At 37.5% G+C, this 21,956-nt stretch overlaps 2 protein-coding genes and 1 non-coding gene across 3 annotated transcripts in view; all 3 read left to right on the top strand.

The window, feature by feature from the left end:
• Positions 1-944: 944 nt before the first annotated feature.
• Positions 945-1,026, top strand: trnas-aga (transfer RNA serine (anticodon AGA)). Its single transcript has one exon. It is a non-coding gene; the product is annotated as a tRNA-Ser (tRNA).
• A 174-nt stretch (positions 1,027-1,200) lies between these two features.
• hs1bp3 (HCLS1 binding protein 3) lies at positions 1,201-17,320 on the top strand. Its single transcript, XM_056477535.1, has 7 exons — positions 1,201-1,310; positions 2,326-2,491; positions 7,676-7,883; positions 8,010-8,163; positions 11,798-11,916; positions 13,373-13,496; positions 16,733-17,320. The coding sequence occupies exons 1-7, from the start codon at positions 1,285-1,287 to the stop codon at positions 16,983-16,985; spliced, it is 1,050 nt and encodes a 349-aa protein (XP_056333510.1). The 5' UTR covers positions 1,201-1,284; the 3' UTR covers positions 16,986-17,320.
• A 1,714-nt stretch (positions 17,321-19,034) lies between these two features.
• The window catches only part of scaf8 (SR-related CTD-associated factor 8), a 57,627-nt gene continuing 54,705 nt past the window's right edge, over positions 19,035-21,956 (top strand). Inside the window, exon 1 of the mRNA XM_056477616.1 lies at positions 19,035-19,207. Coding sequence (XP_056333591.1) covers positions 19,178-19,207 — 30 coding nt within the window. The 5' untranslated portion in view covers positions 19,035-19,177. The remainder of the gene's footprint in view (positions 19,208-21,956) is intronic.

Genomic DNA, 21,956 nt, shown 5'->3' with positions numbered 1-21,956 from the left:
CATTTTAAAAGTATCATTAGGGGTTCATACGGTCATAGAAAACCTGGAAAAGTCATGGAAGTTTGACATGGCATTTTCCAGGCCTGGAAAAGTTTTTGGAAAAGTCATGGAAACCAGATATCTGTATACTTAAATATATTCTGTCCTTGGCCAATCACATACTCTCACATTATAATTAAGCATTATCTAAATCAATTTTACATAGATCTAAATATAAATTGAAACTAAATAGATAGTGGCGTGTTTTACGATTTGCTGTAATAAGTTTGAACATGCATTGTTTCATTTTACCACACATATGTAGACATTGCATGAAAATTTACTTGGAAAAATCATGGAAAAGTCATGGAATTTTAGTAGTAAAAATGTGTATGAACCATAATCATTGACACACGTTAGATATAAAACACAGACACATACACACATATACAGCACAATGAGCACATCTGTTGGTTTTGAGGGGTAATGCATAGTATAAACTTGTTTGCTGTTGTGGACATAAAGTGTGAACCCTTTAGTGTTTTTACACAGGGGATTTTGAAAATGTGTTTACATTGAAGCGTAATTCACAAAACACCACGAACATCCAGAAAAAAAATGTGTAAAATAAAACGTTGTTTTTAATTATGCACATTATTTTCTAACATATCCCTCAGTAAACAAAACTGTGAATAAACGTGCTGCTGAATAATAATAAAAAAATATTGTAAATGAAATCTGACACAGATTAATGTGTTTTAGACTTTACATTAGACTGAAAAAAAGCTCAAAGTGTTTTTAAATGAATCTCAAAGTGAAAAAAAAATGTTTCCGCCTGTTGCATTTTTATTTTCTGTTATCTTATTTTCTACAATCTTCACATTTAATGTGAAAATAACTCGTTATTTGATATTGTTTTAGGGAATGTCCCTTTTAAAAATAGACAATCTGCACTTGAATCACGTGTAGTCGTGGCCGAGTGGTTAAGGCGATGGACTAGAAATCCATTGGGGTCTCCCCGCGCAGGTTCGAATCCTGCCGACTACGATTCACTTTTCTTTTCACGTTTCATTTTGTTCAAATTAAAACATATTTCCTCAAACCAATGTCCTATTTCTGTCCAATTATCGTGAAGACTGACAATCGCATTCATTCATCGTATTCTTTCTCTCAAGTACTTGAAAATAAAAATGCAACCGGTCTCATGACCTGACGTCACGAGGTTCAGTTCCTGATTTCAAGCTCTCCGTTTCCCTTCTTAATTTACCAAGTCAAAGATATCGCCTGTGGAGTACTAGTTCAACAATGTCAGTCGGACGTATAACAAGCAGGTAATTCGGGAGCTAGTGTTATTGTATTGGTCTGAATCGTGTCATTGGTCAAGTTGTAGGTCTCTACGCTTACTTTGCATGTGATCTCAACTAACGAAGATGTGTAGCCTATACAAGTGCAAAACTGATCACAATACAGATCTCTTTGTGGAAAGTAAATGGTCATGGAGTTTGGAATATTTTGTATAAATAAATAAATATTGAAATAATTCTACAACTATATCAATTATCAATTACTTTTTCTAACATTGAAACTTATTCTATTACCTTTTGACTTCGTGAAATCACTTCAATTACGGCTTAATGATTTTTTATTTATTGGTGTTGGTGTAACATGACTATACATAGTAGTATACAATACAATACAACACAGGAAAAAATATTTTACCACTATCCCCTCAAAATAAAAGTAACTTATGAATTAAAAACAAATATATAGACATGAATTTTGTTTATATGTGATTTGTTCCCTGCTAAAAAATCCAGCTTAAACCAGCCTAGGCTGGTTGGCTGGTTTTAGCTGGTTGACCAGCCTGGTTTTAGAGGGGTTTTGGCCATTTCCAGGCTGGTTTCCAGCTATTTTCAGCCTGGTCTTAGCTGGTCAGGCTGGAAAATGACCAGCTAAATCCAGCTAAAACCAGCTTGACCAGCCTGGTTTGACTGGTCTCCCAGCCTGGCTAGACTGGTCAAGCTGGTTTTAGCTGGTCATCTCCCAGCCTGACCAGCTAGGACCAGGCTGGAAATGTCTGGAAACCAGCCTGCAAGTGGCCAAAACCCCTCTAAAACCAGGCTGGTCGACCAGCTAAAACCAGCCAACCAGCCTAAGCTGGTTTAAGCTGTTTTTTTCAGTAGGGTTGCGATGACTTTAAAATTATGTACTTACGCATTGAATATGCAGTTCAGTATTGGATGCTCAACTTAATTGTCAACTTCTAAGTCAGATTTAAGACAAGAAAAGTCAGTTCTATAATTTTCTAAATAATTTTCTTACCTTCTCATGTGTTTCTTTTCATAGGCCGTTGCAAAACAAGGCTACTGGCATCGACCTTCATGTGCCACTCTATCAGGAGATCAGAGGACCGGTTATTACAGGCCATGTGGAATATCAAATTGTGGTTGTGACCTGCCTTTCTTCCTTCAAGTCAGCAATACACAAAACAGGAGATGTTCTGCAGTTTGTTGTATGTAACCTTTTATGGTTTTACCCTATGGTTTTTGAATTCATCACAATAGGGGATATGCCGAAGTATGCTAATAGGACTTTTAATTTGCCAGTAACCTGGGTTAAGCGCTTCCGGTGAACTGTATGCCATTGCAGTACAGTTCACCGGACTGTTTTCTTTAAAAATCAGTGATCTCCACTGATATCTGATATAAAGTGGGTCTCAGGTTGTACAAGAAGCACTACATTAAATAACATTTTTCCCCGCCATGTCTTTATAATATGAACATTTATTTTACCCCAGTATATTCAATGGAGCTTCTGCGCTAGCCTGCCGATTCTGATAGAATTAGTGAGATTTTGTAGAGCCTACTACTATATTATCAACACAAGGAACACACAGGGCCCTATTATACACATGGCACAATACAACAGCAGGCATGTAGGACATGATTTGTTGCTATTTTCAGACCAGTGCAACTGTCATTTGCGCAATGTTGTTTAAATAGCACATCCATTTGCGCTACTTTGTGGACTCGTTGGTGTGCTGGTCTGGAAATGAGATGCGATAAAGCGCATTGTTGGAGTGTTGCTGTTTTGAGGCAACTGAAATAGACTGAGATATTTTTGACTTTGTTTTTATTTATTTTTTTGAGTGTTTGTAATTTAAAGAGTGCATTAGTTATGTGCCTATGCAGGTCCAAAACATGTACAGTTGAAGTCAGAATTATTAACCTCCCTGTATATTTTTTTTCCCCAATTTCTGTTTAACGGAGAGCAGATTTTTCAACACATTTATAAGCATAATAGTTTTAATAACTCATCTCTAATAACTGATTTATTTTATCTTTGCCATCATGACAGGACATAATATTTTAGTAGATATTTTCAAGACACTTCTATACAGCTTAAAGTGACATTTAAAGGCTTAAATAGGTTAACTAGGCAGGTTAGGGTAATTAGGCAAGTTATTGTATAATGATGGTTTGTTCTGTAGACTATCGAAAAAATATATAGCTTAAAGGGGCTAATAATTTTAACCTTAAAATGGCTTTTAAAAAATTAAAAACTCTTTTTATTCTAGCCAAAATAAAATAAATAAGACTTTCTCCAGAAGAAAAAATATTATCAGACATACTGTGAAAATTTCCTTGCTCTGTTAAACATCATTTGGGAAATATTTAAAAAAGAGAAAAAAATCAAGGGGGATAATAATTCTGACTGTATGTACATTGCTTAATGTACACAGGATATACAGCAATACATTAATCTTCTATTATTTAACTATTGTTATTTTTATTGAACATTTTAGATTTTGAATTAAGCCCGAGATTCATTCAACAGAAAAGTAAAACATAATAAAAACTGTAATACTGCAATAATGGGTACAAAATCAGTATTGAAACATTGAGTCCCTCTCATATTTGACCAAAACTGTACAGTTTTTGCTAAGACTTTATTTTGATGGTACTTAATGCACATTTTGTTAACTAAAAGTTGCATTACAACTACATGCCAATTACTTCTCATTTGAGTATTAGTATTCTGTCTGCTTAATATCTGCTGATACTCCATAATCAACAGACTTTTAACTGACTATAAGAACCTTTGCAAATACATGTCTATTTACACTAACCCTAACTCCAACCCCAACCTAACAGTCTACTTATATTCTAATGAGAATTAGTTTGCATGTAAATGCAATGTAACTTAAATTCATCAAGATGTGTTCATCAAAATAAAGTGATGCCCAGTATTCTTACTGGTGCCATTTACTTTGGCTGTGGGATATTCCAAACTTATAATGTCCAGTAGGTAGAGTTTCCAAGAAAGATCAACAGTAGATGGATCCAGCCATATTTTTTAGGATCGTTTGTTTCTTAGAAGTCAGAACAACTGACAGAATCTTTCTTTGGTTGATGGATAAGAAGAGTGATCAATCGTCTAGCAGGAGAAAAAGTAATGGGTCACATTGTATATGAGTTCTCATTAGATCTGATAGTAGGTCTAGTACCTTGGACCAGAGTAATTCAGTTTGGGGTCATTTCCAGAACATATGTATATAAGTGACAAAAAGGGTCTGATTTTCTTTTCATTTGAAATAACAAACAGGGAGTAGCATACGCCTAACAAAGGAATTTATAATGAATCATTTGGTGAGCTGGGTTTTTTGAAGTTAGGGAACAGTTCTCCCAGACAGTGTCCCAATCAATGTATTGAGCTCTCTCTTAAAGAAGCGCTCAATTAGGATATTTGAATATTGTCGTACTGCAAGTGATTTATAAAGTTGCATTTGCGCTACCTCTAGAGTCCAAACTGGAATCTTTCCAGTCTATCAAAGGATGAGATATTTTGAATGACCAAGATACTCCCATTTCTTGAATATTTTAGTAAAGGGTAGATGCAGTGGATGAATAATATTAGCTTCTAAGGCCTGCCATGGGACAGAGAAGTCAACTTCCAACCCAATCATTATTTTACGCGAATTTTGATATTGCTTTATGGAGTTCTTTAAAATAGCCAGTAGATGGTGCCAATGGTAACATTGAAAATAAAAACTTAGCCTTGGAAGAATATTCATTTTCATTCGTTTTTCTTCAGTTTAGTCTCTATTTCAGAGAATGCCACAGCAGAACTATTCTGGTATATGTTTTACTTCCAGCTGCAACAATCACCCATACACACACATTTACACAGTACAGTCAATTTAGTTTATTTAATTCACCTATAGCACATGTCTTTGGACTGTGGGGGAAACCGGAGCACTCAGAGGGAATCCACATGAACACAGGGAGAACATGCAAACTCCACACAGAAATGCTAACTGCCCCAGCTGGACTCAAACCAGCGACCTTCTTGCTGTGAGGTGACTGTGCTAACCACTGAGCCACTGTGCCACCTGAATTATTTTAACAGTGTCTATTTTTCCCTGAAGAGCCAAAGAAAGTGGAGACCAACACCGAAAGTCACTTTTAATTTTTTCAAAGAGAGATTGATAGATCCATTTAGAAATGTTGGATAACGAGGGGAAAAATCGAATTCCAAGACAATTAAACTGGGTGTTGACAGGAATCGTGGTGGGTAGGGCCTGAATCTCTGATTTACAGATAAATGAAGTGGCATAAGTATAGATTTGTTCCCTTCAGCAAATTATTTGGTTATAAAATAATTGGATCTATAAGTTTAGACACTCTTTAACAGAGATTCATTCATTCACTTTCTCCTCGGCTTAGTCCCTTTATTAATCTGGGGTCGCCACAGTGGAATGAACCGCCAACTTATCCAGCACATGTTTTACGCAGCGGTAGCTCTTCCACCTGCAACCCATCTCTGGGAAACATCCATACACACTCATTCACACTCATACACTAAGGACAATTTAGCCTTCCCAATTCACCTGTACTGCATGTCTTTGGACTGTGGGGGAAACCGGAGCACCCAGAGGAAACCCATGCGAACGCGGGGAGAACATGCAAACTCGAACAGAAACGCCAATTGACCCACCCGAGGCTCAAACCAGCGACCTTTTTGCTGTGAGGCGACAGCACTACCTACTGCGCCACCGCGCCACCCAAGTGAGATGTTATGAGGTGCAACAGTTTATTATTAAGTATTATTACATCCTAAATATTTTCTTATGCATAATTCACTTCCCAAACCACATCTAGTTTACCCATAATATTGTGCAGGGAAAGCTGACAAGCATGACAAATCCTAAAAAAAATCAGATAGAGAAAAATTAGTCTGGGTGGATGTCATGGGGAAATGTAAAGGGAAAATATCACGTTTTAAAAAAAGAATTGCATTTGCCCAACTCAAATATGGTTTTCTGGATGCTCTTTGTTAACTTAGAATGTGTGTGATATTATTTGACACTTAAAAGGCACATAGTTTACCTCTTTTTTATGATTTAATATTAATATTGTGGTTCTTCTGAGTGTGCCAGTTTAGGTTCAGTTTAAAACACAATTCAGGTTGTTTTATTATAATGTGTTAAAAAGTGTCATGTTGGGGGCGTGTCTACAGCTCGCTGATTTATGGGTGTGTTGCTTCACATGTAGATTAGTTTCGGCTTCCCGCCAACGTAACAAGGGGGCGGGGCCATGAGCTCACCCGCTCTGCGTTTGCAACAGAGTCTGACAGGCAGACAGAGAAAAAGCAGGAGTGAGAGGATCACCATTCAGTCGTACATGTGCGACTCGGACACAGACCAAGCAGAGAGTACAAAATCATTTGTGTCTTTGTACAGTTTTACAGCCAACTGTGTGCTAGTTTCAAGTGCCGAGCTTGTACACAGAAACTAATAACCACGCACACTGAATTAACTTTGACTGAGGCACCGGATGCGCCGCTCGAAGCCGCGAAACGGCACACCAGACACTCTCTGTAGCGCGGCAGAAACATGAAGTGTCCCGAATCGTCGCGCCACGCATTTTTGAATTCTAAACATAGGTTTCTGCAGCGGTCCGCGGTGCCCAGCCGTCGACTTGAGTGTACCCTGATAGAAACCGATGTTTAGAATTCTAAAACGCATGCTAGTTAAGATCACAGGGAGCTTCTGGGATCGCGAGAAATGCAAACGGCTGAAGTATAAGGTAGACTCAATGAGAAGTACACATGTTTGCAAACCTACCTAAAGATACAACCAATAATTCTGATTAGAGCGATAATGTGGAGAATATTGATCTTGTGTTGAGCCCAATGAGCCTTGCATCTAAAAATAGAGCTAGGGTGTTCCTTTAGTGATATCGCTTCGACTCACGCTGAAAATGGCGGACGTGAATCAACAAACTGAGGATATGATGACGCGCCTGTCAATCAATATTGGTGGGCGGGGGGACCGCACTCCTACGTAAAGTTGCGGTCGATTTGAAAACCGCTCCAATTGGTCCACCGTTTTTTATGTTGTTAAATTGAAAAAAAAAGCACTGGGTGTGCTTATATCACCCAAATATGACAGTCTATACACCATACATGCTCATATGGCTGTCCAAACAGCTTGAAATGTAGATTTTTTACCATAGGTGCCCTTTAATGTAAGAGTTTTATATGTCCAAAAATTGCCTATATTAGTTAAAATGAATATATTCAAAGGGAAATATGTCCAGTATTACTGCTGCTTCTGTGAAATCTTGTGTATTGTTAAAAGCACTACATTTCTGAGATGATGATGATGATGATGATGATTATTGTTCTGTTACAGGTTTCTAAAAAATACAGTGAAATTGGACAGCTATATTACAGTCTGAAGACTAAGTATCCAAGCGTCCATCTGCCTCCAATGCCCCGCAAAGCCCTGTTTGTGAGTGAGACTGACCTCTGTAAAAGGAGGGTGGCTTTTGATGAACTAGTCAAATTCCTTTCCAAGCACCCGCTTCTGGCAAATTGTCCAGAGTTGCTGGAGTTTTTAGGTTGGAAATTAAACTTTTCTCAGTTTTCCATACTGTAATTCATATGAATTCATCCTGACACGTTAATATTATTATTGATTGAATTGTAATCAGTTTTGTAGGGTGATGTATGTATTGTTTTGGTAGGAGGAAAGACAATGGCTGTTGAAGTCAAAACCCTAAATAAGCCTGATTTTATTGAGAAAGAGGTGGAAGATGGTCTGGATTTTTTTGAAAGCAATGAACTTCTTCAGAAGCCATCTGAAGAAGTGGAATTATTGGATCCGCCGAGCAGTGAATGGTAATCTTCTCTAAAAATGTTATTGTAATAATGTATAACTTTATGTAATCTATCTGTTGGTGAGCTTGTTCCTCCAGCCACAATGAAGCCAGGCCTTTGCAACTTGCCTAAAATGTGACAAGAAGAATGTGTGTGCAAGAAGAGAGGTCTAGAGGCTGGTTGTACCAGCAATGCAAAAGTCAAAACATAGCCTAGTTGTGACGTGAAGGGACACTAAAGCCCCATCCACATTATGAGTGACACACAGCAACAAGCAATAATTCATTTCAATGAAGAGCTAGCAACTATCTGTGACCTCCATCTGCACAAGCAGCAGCGACTGCTGGCGACCGTATGTGGACAAAGTTGAGAATCCTTCAACTTTATGCAAATAAAGAGCGATTTTCCAGTTAGAGCCGATAGAAGAGCTTCAGAAAAGCTCACATGATCTTTCTCAGGTCTTGCACCAGCTGGTTGTATTCTCTGGGCTGTACACATAAACAGACCTGCGTTTGCAGCAGATACAGACTTTTTACTTGTTAATATTTGTAATTACGCATTTTATGTATGGATTCCGTTTATATTTCATGTTGTACCTTGCCAATGTTTATTTTCAGTGTCAAGAAAACGCTTGTTTCCTAAGCAACCTCAAGGTGGGAATGTCTACCAGCGACTTTGCAATCCTGGGCTGAATGCAGCTACAAAGTTGCTGGTAATGTGTATGAGGCTAAAGTTACAACTTACACTAAGACCCAATCCCAATTCTATTTTTGTACCCCTTCCCCTTCGTCCTTGAAACAGAGTGTGAAGGGGAAGGACTTCAAAATTTTCCCTTAAGAAATGGGACAGCACTACAGCACCTGCACACGTCATCATATGTCATCGCGATCTCTTGCTTCATGTGAGATCAGACAATCGCGACTGCTGTAGTTATTCCAGTTGTGTTATTCTTTGGTATTTATCTTCAGGAAATCACTGAAGGCATATATTATGTTATCATGATGATCTAATGTGGCAATAAGATCGTAACTATACTGCGCATTTACATAGTGGCCATATTCATCTATGTAAACACACCAAAAACAACATTAACATCATAGCAGACACTGTAAAAAGGGCATTCCCAGCCACTAGACTTTTCTGACAGGGTATTCGAGTGTCATCGAGTGACAGAATGTTGTGGGACTGCTATACAGGAGTTATTATTAGTGATTATAGCTGTTTTTTTTAAAAAGCATGACGGTAAAACTCAAACCGCTTTATAAATGTATTAAAACATGTGCTTGTTTGTTGTAAAAATTCGTAATAATGACAAAAAAATACTAATTTGTGGATCTCCCTACTTCCAGGTGCAGCTATGCTGCTGCTGTGGCTGGTGTATTCTGAAAAATGTTCTTACCCCTTGGTTTCAAGTGTGGTCCTGAAAAATCTCTGTTCGAAGGCGTATCTACCCCTTCCCTTTAGCCCTATGCCTTCAAACTAAAGAGAATTGTAACACCCCTACCCCTTCATGTGAACGCGCAAAATGAGGGGTAATGGGAAGGGCTAATAGGTAGAATTTGGATTGAGCCTTAGTAGCCTTGTGTTGCACCACTGAACGGAGTCATTATTTATGTGCGCTATCTTTGGTTTTTAGTGATGGGCAAATTTAATCATGTACAAATGTAAAATGTAAACATTTTAGTTGTCCCAACACACATACACACTCGCACCCTACTTACTAGGTTCTGTCTTAAGAACATGTGGTGCAACTAATATAAGAACAAACTTAGTTACAAAATTCATATGCTTCTAGTGTGGACTAAGCCTGTAGTTATGGTTCAGTTTATGTAAGCTTATGTAAGCTGGTGCAACCCTACCCAGGCCTGGGAAAGATATGTTACTCTTTTTGTGTGGCAGTTGTCCATGAGGGGATATCGTTTTACTTTTGTTTTGTTTTTTGTTAAAGTATGTTTAATGTTTGCTTATTTCCACCACCTTCCCTGAATTATGAGGTTTGAACCTGCATTACACTGACCTTGCGTTTCTATGGGCAGAAAGTGAACAGTTTCAAAACATAATAATACATGTGGTTATTCACTCAAAGGTAGGTATAGTAACGGTAGGGATTAAGTCAAAGGAAAGTTGTATAACTCTTATCTTTACCCGCGATCTTAAATTTCACTTTCCAGAGAACACGACGTCCTGTACCTCACCCAGAACATGCGTTAGGGCTTTCCCTACCATAATATACCTAAAACACGTATTGCCATAGAAACTCTGCAATGTCAGGAAAGCGTTTTCCCTTGCGTAAATCACTCACGCTTGACGCTTTTGTAATGTAATGTCATCATCTTCAGCTTAACCTCGCGAAAACGGAAATGCTTGAAGTTTCTGCCAACCCGACTCTACACCATAACTTTTCAATCCAGATGGATGGGGCAACCATTACTGCATCCAAAATGGTAAAAAGCCTTGGAGTAACGATTGATGACCAACTAAACTTCTCTAACCACATTTCTAGAACTGCTCGATCTTGCAGATTCGCACTCTATAACATCAGAAAGGTCCGACCCTTCCTATCTGAACATACAGCTCAACTCATTGTTCAAGCTCTTGTTCTCTCCAAACTGGACTATTGCAACTCTCTACTAGCCGGGCTTCCAGCTAATTCTATCAAACCTCTTCAGCTGCTTCAGAACGCAGCAGCACGAGTGGTCTTTGATGAACCCAAAAGAGCACATGTCACTCCGCTACTCACCCGTTTGCACTGGCTGCCAGTTGCTGCTCGCATCAAATTCAAAGCTCTGATGTTTGCTTACAAGGCGACCTCTGGCTTTGCTCCTTCTTATCTGCTCTCACTTCTGCAGATTTATGTGCCCTCCAGAAACTTGCGTTCTGTGAATGAACGTCGCCTCGTGGTTCCATCCCTAAGAGGGAGGAAATCACTTTCCCGAACTCTCGCATTCAATCTGCCCGGTTGGTGGAATGAACTCCCTAACTACATCAGAACAGCAGAGTCACTTGCTGTCTTCAAGAAACGACTAAAAACTCAACTATTTAGTCTCCACTTTCCTTCCTAATCTGTAACTGCCTCTCTGGCTATACCACTAACTGTACTCTCTCTCAAAAAAAAAACATTACTAATGCTTTGCTTCTTAGACTTTACACACCTGAAACTTGTCTATAGCACTTGTTCACTGCTGCTCTTATAGTTGTGTAAATTGCTTCCTTGTCCTCATTTGTAAGTTGCTTTGGATAAAAGCGTCTGCTAAATGACTAAATGTAAATGTAATGTTAATTGTGAGGGGGCATGCCCACAACAAGAGAAGTTGACTCTCGATAACCAGTCTGCCCCTGGTGGTACTCCATGGTGTGGGGTTGCTGTTCAGGGGTTGAGTTTGACCCCTTAGTTTCAGTAAATGGAACAATTTATGTTTCAGGACAAGACCTTTTGGATTATTTCATTTTCTAAAGTTTGTGGAAACAGTTAGAGCATGTCTCCAAATATTTGATTTCTATTCAGGTCAGTACTAAAAAAACACAACGTCTTATTTTGGTCAAACATCTTTTACATTTTGCTGATTTTGCAAGTTCTGTTATGTATTTTATAATATGTAGTGGAATACATTTAAAACTACATTCCCAAACCTGTTTCCTCCTATTTTTTTCCTAGGCTTAAAGATATGAACCCAAAGGATGTGCGTCCAGTTGCAAAATGTGTCCCTAAACCTAAATCAGAAACACTGTTTGAAGAGGAAGATGACACAGACCTGTTTTCGCCTGCCATAAAGGGTAACCGTTACTGTAACCATTATTGCTCAGATATTTTACCTTTGGTATTTTTGGTATAAATATCATATTACTGATCAGCATGGAGGCTCATCGGTTAGCACTGTAACCTCGAAGCAAAAAGGTTGCTGGTTTGAGTCCAGGCTGGATCAGTTGGCATTTCTGTGTGGAGTTTACATGTTCTCTCCATGTATGTGTGGGTTTCCTCTGGGTGCTCCGGTTTCCCCCACAGTCCAAAGACATGCACTATAGGACAATTGAATAAACTAAATTGTCCGTTGTGTATGATTATGTGTGTAAATAAGTGTATGGGTGTTTCCCAATACTGAGATGCGGCTGGAAGGGCATCTGCTATGTAAAAAATATGCTGGAATAGTTGGCAGTTGATTCCCCGGTGACCTTTGAAATAGAGACTAAGCCAAAGGAAAATGAATGAATGAATATCATTATAACCCTCATTTACGCTCTACATAAAATATATCAATATTTGCAATTAACTATGCTAATTACAGCTGTATCTACTGGTTAAATGTGTATATAGTAATAATATATATATTTGCTGCTTTTAAATAATACCAGGCTCATTCTGAGAACGTGGTCCCGGGGACGTTTCTGGAGACCGCGAAATACGTCCCGGGAGGTAGGTATTTTTGCAGTTTTGTTTTCGCGAGTCCGCGAGAGGCCGCTGTGCGCGCTTTTTCCCGCGCCGTTCTCGTGTAAACCCGCTGGAGGCCGCTGTCGAACGACCTTCCGCCTGTCTGCCTGGATGACAGAATGATTGCCCGTGCGACCGGCCAGTCGGCTGACCCACCCTCCTCCGTCCCTAAACCCAACCAACGACGATTCACAAAAGCCGTCCAGAAAAAGAAAAGCCCTCGTCTGATTTTTACCACGTTTTCAGATTTTGACCACATTCTCACCCTGTGACGAACTTGTTCGCTTCATTTTTTGGATTTTGTTTTTGTTTTCTTACCTGATTTCTGGAACCGCTCTTCCCCGGACTCGAACCCGGTCGTCGTCGTGGTCAGCCACTCTCTGCGCCTCGAGTCCGCCAGAGTACACGACGAGCTAACCGGACAAACTGGTTAGAACGGGAAAATCCTCCACACGGAGGCGAGCGGCCGGCCAGCAACCGCCGAAGGGAACGGCGTCACACCGCCCCGCAGCGTTCGCTTAAAAAAATGAAATGCAGCCGTACGTACCCCCGGCTACGTATTTCGCGGTCTCCTGAAACGTCCCCGGGGCTACATTCTCAGAATGAGCCTGGGTGAGCCTGGGTTGCAACAATACACTCGTTTGAACGTTGCAGATGTTTTCATATTGTAGAAAAGTTTGCCAATTTCTTGACATATTTACCTCTCAAAACTGATAATTCTGCATTCATATTACGAAAAAACGGCACGGCCATAAATGTCAGTACTTTTTTTAACAGCTGCCATTTTATTTGTGTCATCTTCAGGTCATGTGATGTTGTTTGACAACACTCCCTTAAGAAGTATCGACTCTTCCCCATTTTCTAATACCAGTAATGGTATTAAATTGACTGAATCTAAAGTGGATGAAGATATAGAAGAGCTCTTGAGGTTAGATTTTCATGTACATTTTTTGCTTTTCGTTTATACATTCAAACCCGCAAACATTCGAAAAGTTTGAAAATATGGATGGATATTGAATAGTTATTTAGTTTGGGGGCAAGTAGCTGGGAATTTGAAAGTAAGATGATAAATTCAATTTGCATCACTGTAACTGAGGTCAAGAAAAATATTAATGATGCTGTTATAAAATTCATGACACAATTATAATAGCCTTAATGTTTATGATCGATTTATGACAAGTTTTGTAGGCAAGCTGTCATGACAAAGACAGGCTATATTATATTTGTTTTTGTTAAGACATCTCAAGCAAGATCACATTTGCATTTAAAATGACACAACTGAGTGAACAACACTTAATGACAGCTGTCATTAGCGTGAATGAAATTTAACTCATTACATTTAGTTAATTAGCAGATACGTTTATCCAAAGTGACTTAGGAACAGTAAAGATAGTAAAGGAATAACCTGTGGGTGATTTGTTAGTCAGTTAAGTGTTGACTAAACAGATTCCTAAAAATTCCTGACGATGGCCTGAGACTGTTCGCTTAGAGTAAAGGCTGAATAAAGGCTGCTTAATTGACCTTATTCTGCAATGCGGAAGTGCGCTTGTTTAATCGATTATTTTACAACTTCCGATTCAGTTGCCAATGTGAGAAATGACTAGAATAATATACAGCAGAAAACGGTCAAACTACTTGCTCTGCAAACAGGTATGTTCATGACTATACATAAAAACAAGAAGAGGAATATAGTATGAAAATGTCAGTTTGAGACATCAAGGAGCCTAACAAGTTGTTTTTAACATCTATAAATCAATGGAAGTGAATGAGACTGGAAGTCTGGAGGCTAAAATATTTCAATGGCCGTGCCTACTTGTACATTGAGAATAAGGTCAATACTTCTGCATCAAATGCGCATGGATGGTCCAGCAATGACTTTGCACAGTCGCATACACTTCGGTGTAGCTTGACGTGAACCCTGAAGTGCCTCTCTTAAATAAAACTACACATCGTGGCACGCTAAGTGCAAGAGCTGCGCCGTGGGTTAAGGAGAATGCTTTGCACATAGCTGTGCATTTTGCTTCTGCGTTCTGTTTGTGTTGCTCTGCAATAACACTTGTGTGTTATGTTTATACTGGAAATGCATCCAATGGGTATCAAAACTCGGTATCAAACTTCTGACCAAATTCTCACACACCACTCCCTCGTAACAGCACTGTATCAAAAGACTTGCTAAAATAAACACAAGGACTTAAATTTAAAAACACACAAAAATATACTATCTATTAAAAACTGTTCGATGTAGGCTTTTTATTATTTTATCATTTAAAATTAATTAGTTTAATATACAGTCAGATAATTAATTATTGGGGGACATCTACACAATTCTGCCATATTTGGATCACAACTGTTTATACACCAACAAAAGGATTTGAAATTAAACTACAGACTGTCAGCTTTAATTTGAATCCAAATCAGGTGAATGCTGTAGGAATTACAACAGTTTGCATATGTGCCTCCCACTTGTTAAGGGTCCAAAAGTAATGGTAAAGAATAGCAATCATAAATCAAACTACTTGGTTGCAAATCTTTTGCAGTCAATTACAGCCTGAAGTCTGGAACACATAGACTTCACCAGATGCTGGGCTTCATCCCTGGTGATGCTCTGCCAGACCTCTACTGCAACTTGAGTTTTGTCTTCAGAAAGTGAAATGCATGATCAATCGGATTTAGGTTAGGGGATTGACTTGGACATTGCATAACATTCCACTTCTTTCCCTTCAAAAACCTATTGGTTGCTTCTGCAATATGCTTTGGGTCATTGTCCATCTTCTCTGTGAAGCGCCGTCCAATGAGTTCTGAAGCATTAGGCTGAATGTAAACAGATAATATTGCCCGAAACACTTCAGAATTCATCCTGCTGCTTTTGTCAGCAGTCACATCATCAATACATATGAGAGAACCAGTTGCATTGGCAGCCATACATGCCCACGCCATGACACTACAAATGCTTCACTGCTTATGATCATGAGCAGTTCCTTTCCTTCTCCATACTCTTCTCTTCCCATCACACTCGTACAAGTTGATCTTGGTCTTATATGTCCATAGGATGTTCTTCCAGAACTGTGAAGGCTTTTTAGAACTCTAATCTGGCCTTCCTGTTTTTGAGGCTCACCAATGGTTTACATCTTGTGGTGAACCCTCTGTATTCACTCTGGTGAAGTTTTCTCTTGATTGTTGACGTTGACACACATACACCTACCTTCCGGAGAGTGTTCTTGATCTGGCCAACTGTTGTGAAGGGTGTTTTCTTCACCAGGGAAAGAGTTCTTTGGTCGTCCACTACAGTTGTTTTCCGTGGTCTTCCAGGTATTTTGGTGTTGCTGAGCTCACTGGTGCGTTCTTTCTTTTTAAGAATGTTCCATGCAATTTTTAGGTCCACGCTTAATGTTTTTGCTACCTCTCTGATGGATTTGTTTTGGTTTTTCAGCCTAATGATGGCTTGCTTGACTGATAGTGACAGCTCTTTGGATCTCAACCCTGAGAGTTGACGGCAACAAATTCCACATGCAAATAGCACACTTGAGATGAACTCTGGACCCTTTACCTGCTCATTGTAATTGGGATAATAAGGGAAAAAACACACACCTGGCCATGAAACAGCTTAGAAGCCAATTGTCCTATTACTTTTGGTCCCTTAACAAGTGGGAGGCACATGAAAATTGTAATTCCTACAGGGTTCACCTGATTTGGATGTAAATACCCGTCTGCAGTTACAGCACATCTTGTTCGTTTAATTTCAAATCCATTGTGTAGGTGTATAACAAAACTGTTAGAATTGTGTTGATGTCCCAATATTTATGGATCTGACTGTATGTTGGACTGCAAAATGAACATTCTGTCATACAGTCTACATAAGTTAGGATAACATTTGTGGTGAGCACAATAATTTGGACCCAGTTTTATAGTTCACAATTCCTGGGTCCCATCTTTTGGGAAATGACTTTGTAAGTCTTTTTTTTTTTTTTTTAACTTTGACTCAAGTCCTGTACTGCCTCCAGCCACCAGGGGGTGATCAAAGAGCTCACATCTTCACTTTGAGGGAATAGTGAGGCACACCCCAGGTGCACGTCAGGGTCTGTTTCAGGTTATGCGACTGCGCAAATATTACAATATAAATACAAAATTAAAGTAGTTCGAGATTTCTTTTTTTCCCCCTTTCAGTGTGGAAATGGACTTGCATAAACATCTCCCTGTCAGCAAGACAGTCACGTCATGTAGGCCAGACACTGCTATGAATCCCATGAAGCCAAAAGTGAAGCCCAAGCCTGTGGTGTTTGAGAGGACTTCCAACTTGACCCAAGCAACTGATTTACAGCTGAGCGGAACTGAGGTTATGAACCAGATGGATATTCTGCAGTACATTCAGCAAAATGATCTACCAGCCAGTGAGGACTTAGACCTTTTCAAGAGCTGATGATCAATTACCATCTTATTGATGCCAACGTTAAATTAAAAATGTTCCATGAATGCTGTCTATGAAGCTTTTGCCTTGCATTTCATGAGAAATGCAAGAGATGAACGAATAGAAAAATGGAGACATGGACATATTATTCATTGGTTTTCTTAATGTTGTCACCCTTGACTATTAAATTTAAAAGGGTAGAAATATTGTTAAAATACTCTGAATAAACATCAAATTTGCATAAAAGATGGACTCTTTAAACACCACTGTGATCAGATACAGTATATCTATACTATGCAACATACATTTCCTTAATAAAACTGTTTATTAACTGGAACATTGAGTGATTATAATTAGTGAAAAGAAGAAACAATTGTGTGCTTAAATAGTGTTGAGAGATTGCTTGATGTCATCTGCTGTTGATTCTTTCCGTTGTTGCTCTGATCATAAATTACAAACCCTGGCACAATTTTTATTTATTTTTTCTGTTTTGGTATTTTATATATTTATATTTATTTATTTATATTTTTATATATATATATATATATATATATATATATATATATATATATATATATATATATATATATATATATATATATATATTTATATTTATTTATTTATATATTTATATATACAGACTTCCTTTTGTATCTCTATTATTCCACAGAAAATACAGATGTGGTGTAAATTTATGTTTATAGACTAAGCAATGCCTGCTTATGAAAACTTGCCAATTTAATTGGGATTTTATCAATAGAGAAGTTACATTTTAAAAGAAAATGTATGCCACCCAAAGAGTTAAATATAAAATTGGGAAAGATATGCCACAAAATTTATTTATTCTTAATGTTTTATTGTTAATGTTAATGTCTCCCCATTGAGATCTTTAAAATTTAACACTTTAAGGCCCCCAAAGTCTTTGCTGTTATTTAAAATATCTTTTTTTAAATAGTGAACATTTTTTCGCCATATAAAGTCATAAAAAGTTTTATCCAATTCCTTAATTCCTTAAGTTATTGCACATCAACAGCTGTCTGGTTTAGCTCAGCTACTAAATACGATCTCCAAAGACTACGTCGAATAGTTCGGACTGCTGAGCGAATCACTGGTACAACCCTTCCTACTCCCCAAGAACTGTACTTATCCAGAGCGAGCAGAAGGGCTGCCAAAATCACTCTGGACCCCTCACACCCAGCACACTGCCTCTTTGAACTTTTACCTTCTGGTCGACGCTACAGAGCACTGCGCACCAGAACAGCCCGACACAGAAACAGTTTCTTCCCTCAGGCAATCCATCTCATGAACACTTGATGATAATAATTGTGGAACCAACATCACTACTCGCTATACACTTTTATACACATCTACACTTATTTAACCACACACTTTACATGCCACTTTGCACAAAACAGCTGCTCATATAACGTTGTATATAGTAATTTAGCTCTAAATAGACTTGTCAAATTGTATATTTGCATTCACTACTTACTTCAATTGTTTAGAATATATTTATGATCTGTTTTTTGCCCTGTCTCTGTAATCCTGTTGCACTGTAGAAGCTCTGTCACCAAAACAAATTCCTCGTATGTGTGAACATACCTGGCAATAAAGCTCTTTCTGATTCTGATTAATTTTCCCAGAGATGGGTTGCAGCTGGAAGGGCATCCGCTGAGTAAAAACATGTGCTGGATTAGTTGGTGGTTCATTCCACTGTGGCGAAGAGGACTAAGCCGAAAAGAAAATGAATGAACAAATTTGGTATGAAATTCCACAAAGAGGCGGGATTTTTAAGATGCTGATTAATCTAATTAATTTTGAATGTATAATTAAGATTAGCAAAACTGATGAAATTAAGACCGCCATTTTTATAATTATTCAAAACTACAGATTTTCTAAAATACTGTTTCTTTTCCATAAAAAACAAACAAACAAGGATTGATCAATTGTCTCCACATAGAGTAGGAAGACGCATTCTTTACAGCGCTTTGTTCACTTCCTCAACCTACTGAATCTCTCCGGAGGAGTCGACTCAGTGTTTGTTCGATTCGGTCTGTGTTTGTCTGCGCGTTGTCAGCCATGTTAGCGCCCTCCTCCATCTCGACCACTGCTAACTTTAGGACATGCTTGCTCCAGGCCGGCTGTGAGGGCGAAGAGCTTTAATTCTTTCTATCCGTTTGAAAGAACATTATCAAATTTACACAATGGAGGCCGTCAAGGCGTTTAACGGCGAGGTTTGTATGATTTTGATTTGTATGAAATGATCGTGCACGCGATATGTCCGAGCGTAGGCCGCTTGTTGTCATCAGTTCGGCTTCATGGTACTGAATTTTTATTGAGCATTCAAGCGAAAACGTTTAACTATTAAACCCAGATATGTCTGTTTCAGTCTTTGTATGCACTTTGAAAAGTCTGTAATTTACTACTTTCAGTTACATATTCAGATTATTATACTAACGTTAGCCTGGCGTTTTACGCATGTTTATAAAACCGGCACGGCTGTTAAATAAATGTGTTAAATAAACTCCTATGTAGTTTCTAGTTTACTTGTATTTAACTGTTTTATTGTAGTACTATACTTTCGGAGGGCGATGAACAGCCTTTAAAGACAACGTTGACGCTATTACAGGCCCGTTGCAAGTTAACGTTAGCAGGGGTTTTCGGCATCAGGGCGCGTTTTCAATCAGACCCCCAAAAATGCTGCATCCCCCGCGTGTGCTGGCCAACATACTGTAGGCTGCATCAGTGGGTTTTGGGACACAGCCTTTGTTTTTGCAGCCTGAATTGCTAACATTGCTAACAGTAGCAGAGGATGCTAATTTCTTGTCTTTAACCATTGATCTTTTATATAAGTGTTATCATAGTAATTTATTCACGTGGGTTGATTTGTTATAATTTGATATGAGAATAGTAATAATATAGTTTAGTAGATTTTTATTCAACAGTTTAAGTAATGTAATATTGAAGAGAACAATTAAAATGGATCTTATTTAAGTTAATTGACTTTTTATGGACCAGTGGTTCGAAAGACCCACCTCTTATAACATATAAGTCCAGAATTTGACCCCTATATTAGCTTGTTTGTCGCGTTTTTGACAGTATGCCATCATAAAATGTGAAAATTACCAATAGACGAAGGCTTTAAGACAAATTACATTTTTAAGCATTTAAATGGATAAATTCCAACTGAGGATATAAGCTGGCCAGTTTATTTGCTCCAGTTTTTAATTTAAAACAAGTTTTAATAGATTCCAAATTGTTTTTTTAAATGATGGATGATAATATATTAGGGACTTAATTTTTATAATAAACACTTAATTTTTAAGTGTTCTGCATTACAATTTTATTGTGATGATTTGAATGACAAAATAAAAGGAAACTGAAACTTTAAAGTATTTCTTCATAATTCTTTGTTCAAAAATGTTTAATTAAAATTGTAATCTCATTACATTATTTATAAAATTGTAATAGAGCAATTCCAGCGTGATGGATGTGACATTTGCAGTAAAAACTTAAAACATAAATTCGCATAGAAAGTATACGTTAACGTTATATTGAAACATCTGTTTATATTTAACATAACAACTCACCACAGATTTACGGGACCAGAAAAATATCAGTCTGTAAACATGTATTATACTTTAAATGAGGACAATAAACATGCGTTATGGATGTGACAAAAATACTCTGCATGTTTACTCTGTAGAAATTCTGTGAATTAAACTGCACAACCCAAAAAGAAACAATGCTAATAAAAAGTATATGAGTTGGCTCTCTATAAAACAAAAATGATTGGTTTTATTTCATTTAATAATTTCACATTTATGAGGAAAAAGTGTCGTTATGGATGTGATGGATGTGAAATTGCCACTTGTATGACTTTGGTAAATCAAATATAATAGTATGAAAACAGTGACAGATTCATTTTTGAGTATTTCTAAAGTACTGTAAAATACTTGCTCACACAAAAACCCCAGAAACAGTTTCCGTATTTTGGTGAAAACGTAATTTTCTTTTCATGGTAAGGTTGACATTTGCATGGAATTGCTCAATAACTTAATGCACATTTGTAAACAAACATTTTTGTAAACACAAAGTAGTACGGTAAGCACTAAGACAAAAATGTAAGAGATATTTTTGTTGCATCAAAAAGTGTGGTAATGATAACCACCTGACAAGCTAATCCAGCAAAAATTAGTGCTTGAAATGTCATAAAAACGCAGTATTTGAACCTCATAATTTAATAGAAAATGAGGTAAATAACTGCAAAAGGTCCAAAAAGGAACCATACCTTTAAATTTTTTGGCTATGGGCCTGTAATTCAATAATCAAATGTAAAATAATACTCCATAGTCTTAGTTTTAAAAACAGCTCAATAAAATTAATTGTTGTTAATTTGTCAAAGTTACAAACGGTACATTTCCTTATGCCTAAATGCTTTTTAAACTCACACAGTCACAGGCCTCAAAAACACACTAAAAAAACAATGATTCAAAGATGATTCTTTAGATTTATAAAAAGGTAAGTGATTGTAACCTATTTACTTTGGCTGAATTTAAACAAATGAATTAAGTTGAACTAAATTTAATTTGTTTAAATTTAGCCCATATAAATTGTTTGCATCGAGTTTGCAGAAATGTCTTTTCTGTGCACTTGCAATAAATTATATTAAATAAATTGATAAATTAATGATAAATTATAATCCAGACTCAACATTGCATATACTAGCGATGTGACTATTGCGAATGATCACGTTGCGATATCGATGCTGAAACGATATATTGTGCAGCCCTAGTATCTAAAAATGTATATAAATAAACCACCTTTAAATGTCTAAATAAAGACACATTTTAAAATAGTTTTTCAAAACGATGAAATCAAACAATAAAAATCACACTAATAGATCATTTAAAAGATTTCTTTTTTCAATTAATAAATTAATAATATGATTCTTCACTTAATTTTTAAGTGACTCTCCGGGTC

This window comes from Danio aesculapii, chromosome 17 (assembly GCF_903798145.1).
Source record: "Danio aesculapii chromosome 17, fDanAes4.1, whole genome shotgun sequence".
NCBI classification, from domain to species: domain Eukaryota; kingdom Metazoa; phylum Chordata; class Actinopteri; order Cypriniformes; family Danionidae; genus Danio; species Danio aesculapii.
The sequence above is the reverse complement of the archived record's forward strand: the minus strand, read 5'-3'. Positions and strand labels throughout refer to the sequence as shown.

Bases quoted from the DNA above. Each gene is read 5' to 3' on its own strand.
- hs1bp3 (XM_056477535.1), top strand. From the start codon at position 1,285: ATGTCAGTCGGACGTATAACAAGCAG. The intron at 2,492-7,675 runs GTATGTAACCTT...GTTCTGTTACAG, and splicing joins GAGATGTTCTGCAGTTTGTT to GTTTCTAAAAAATACAGTGA. The intron at 8,164-11,797 runs GTAATCTTCTCT...TTTTTTTCCTAG, and splicing joins GATCCGCCGAGCAGTGAATG to GCTTAAAGATATGAACCCAA.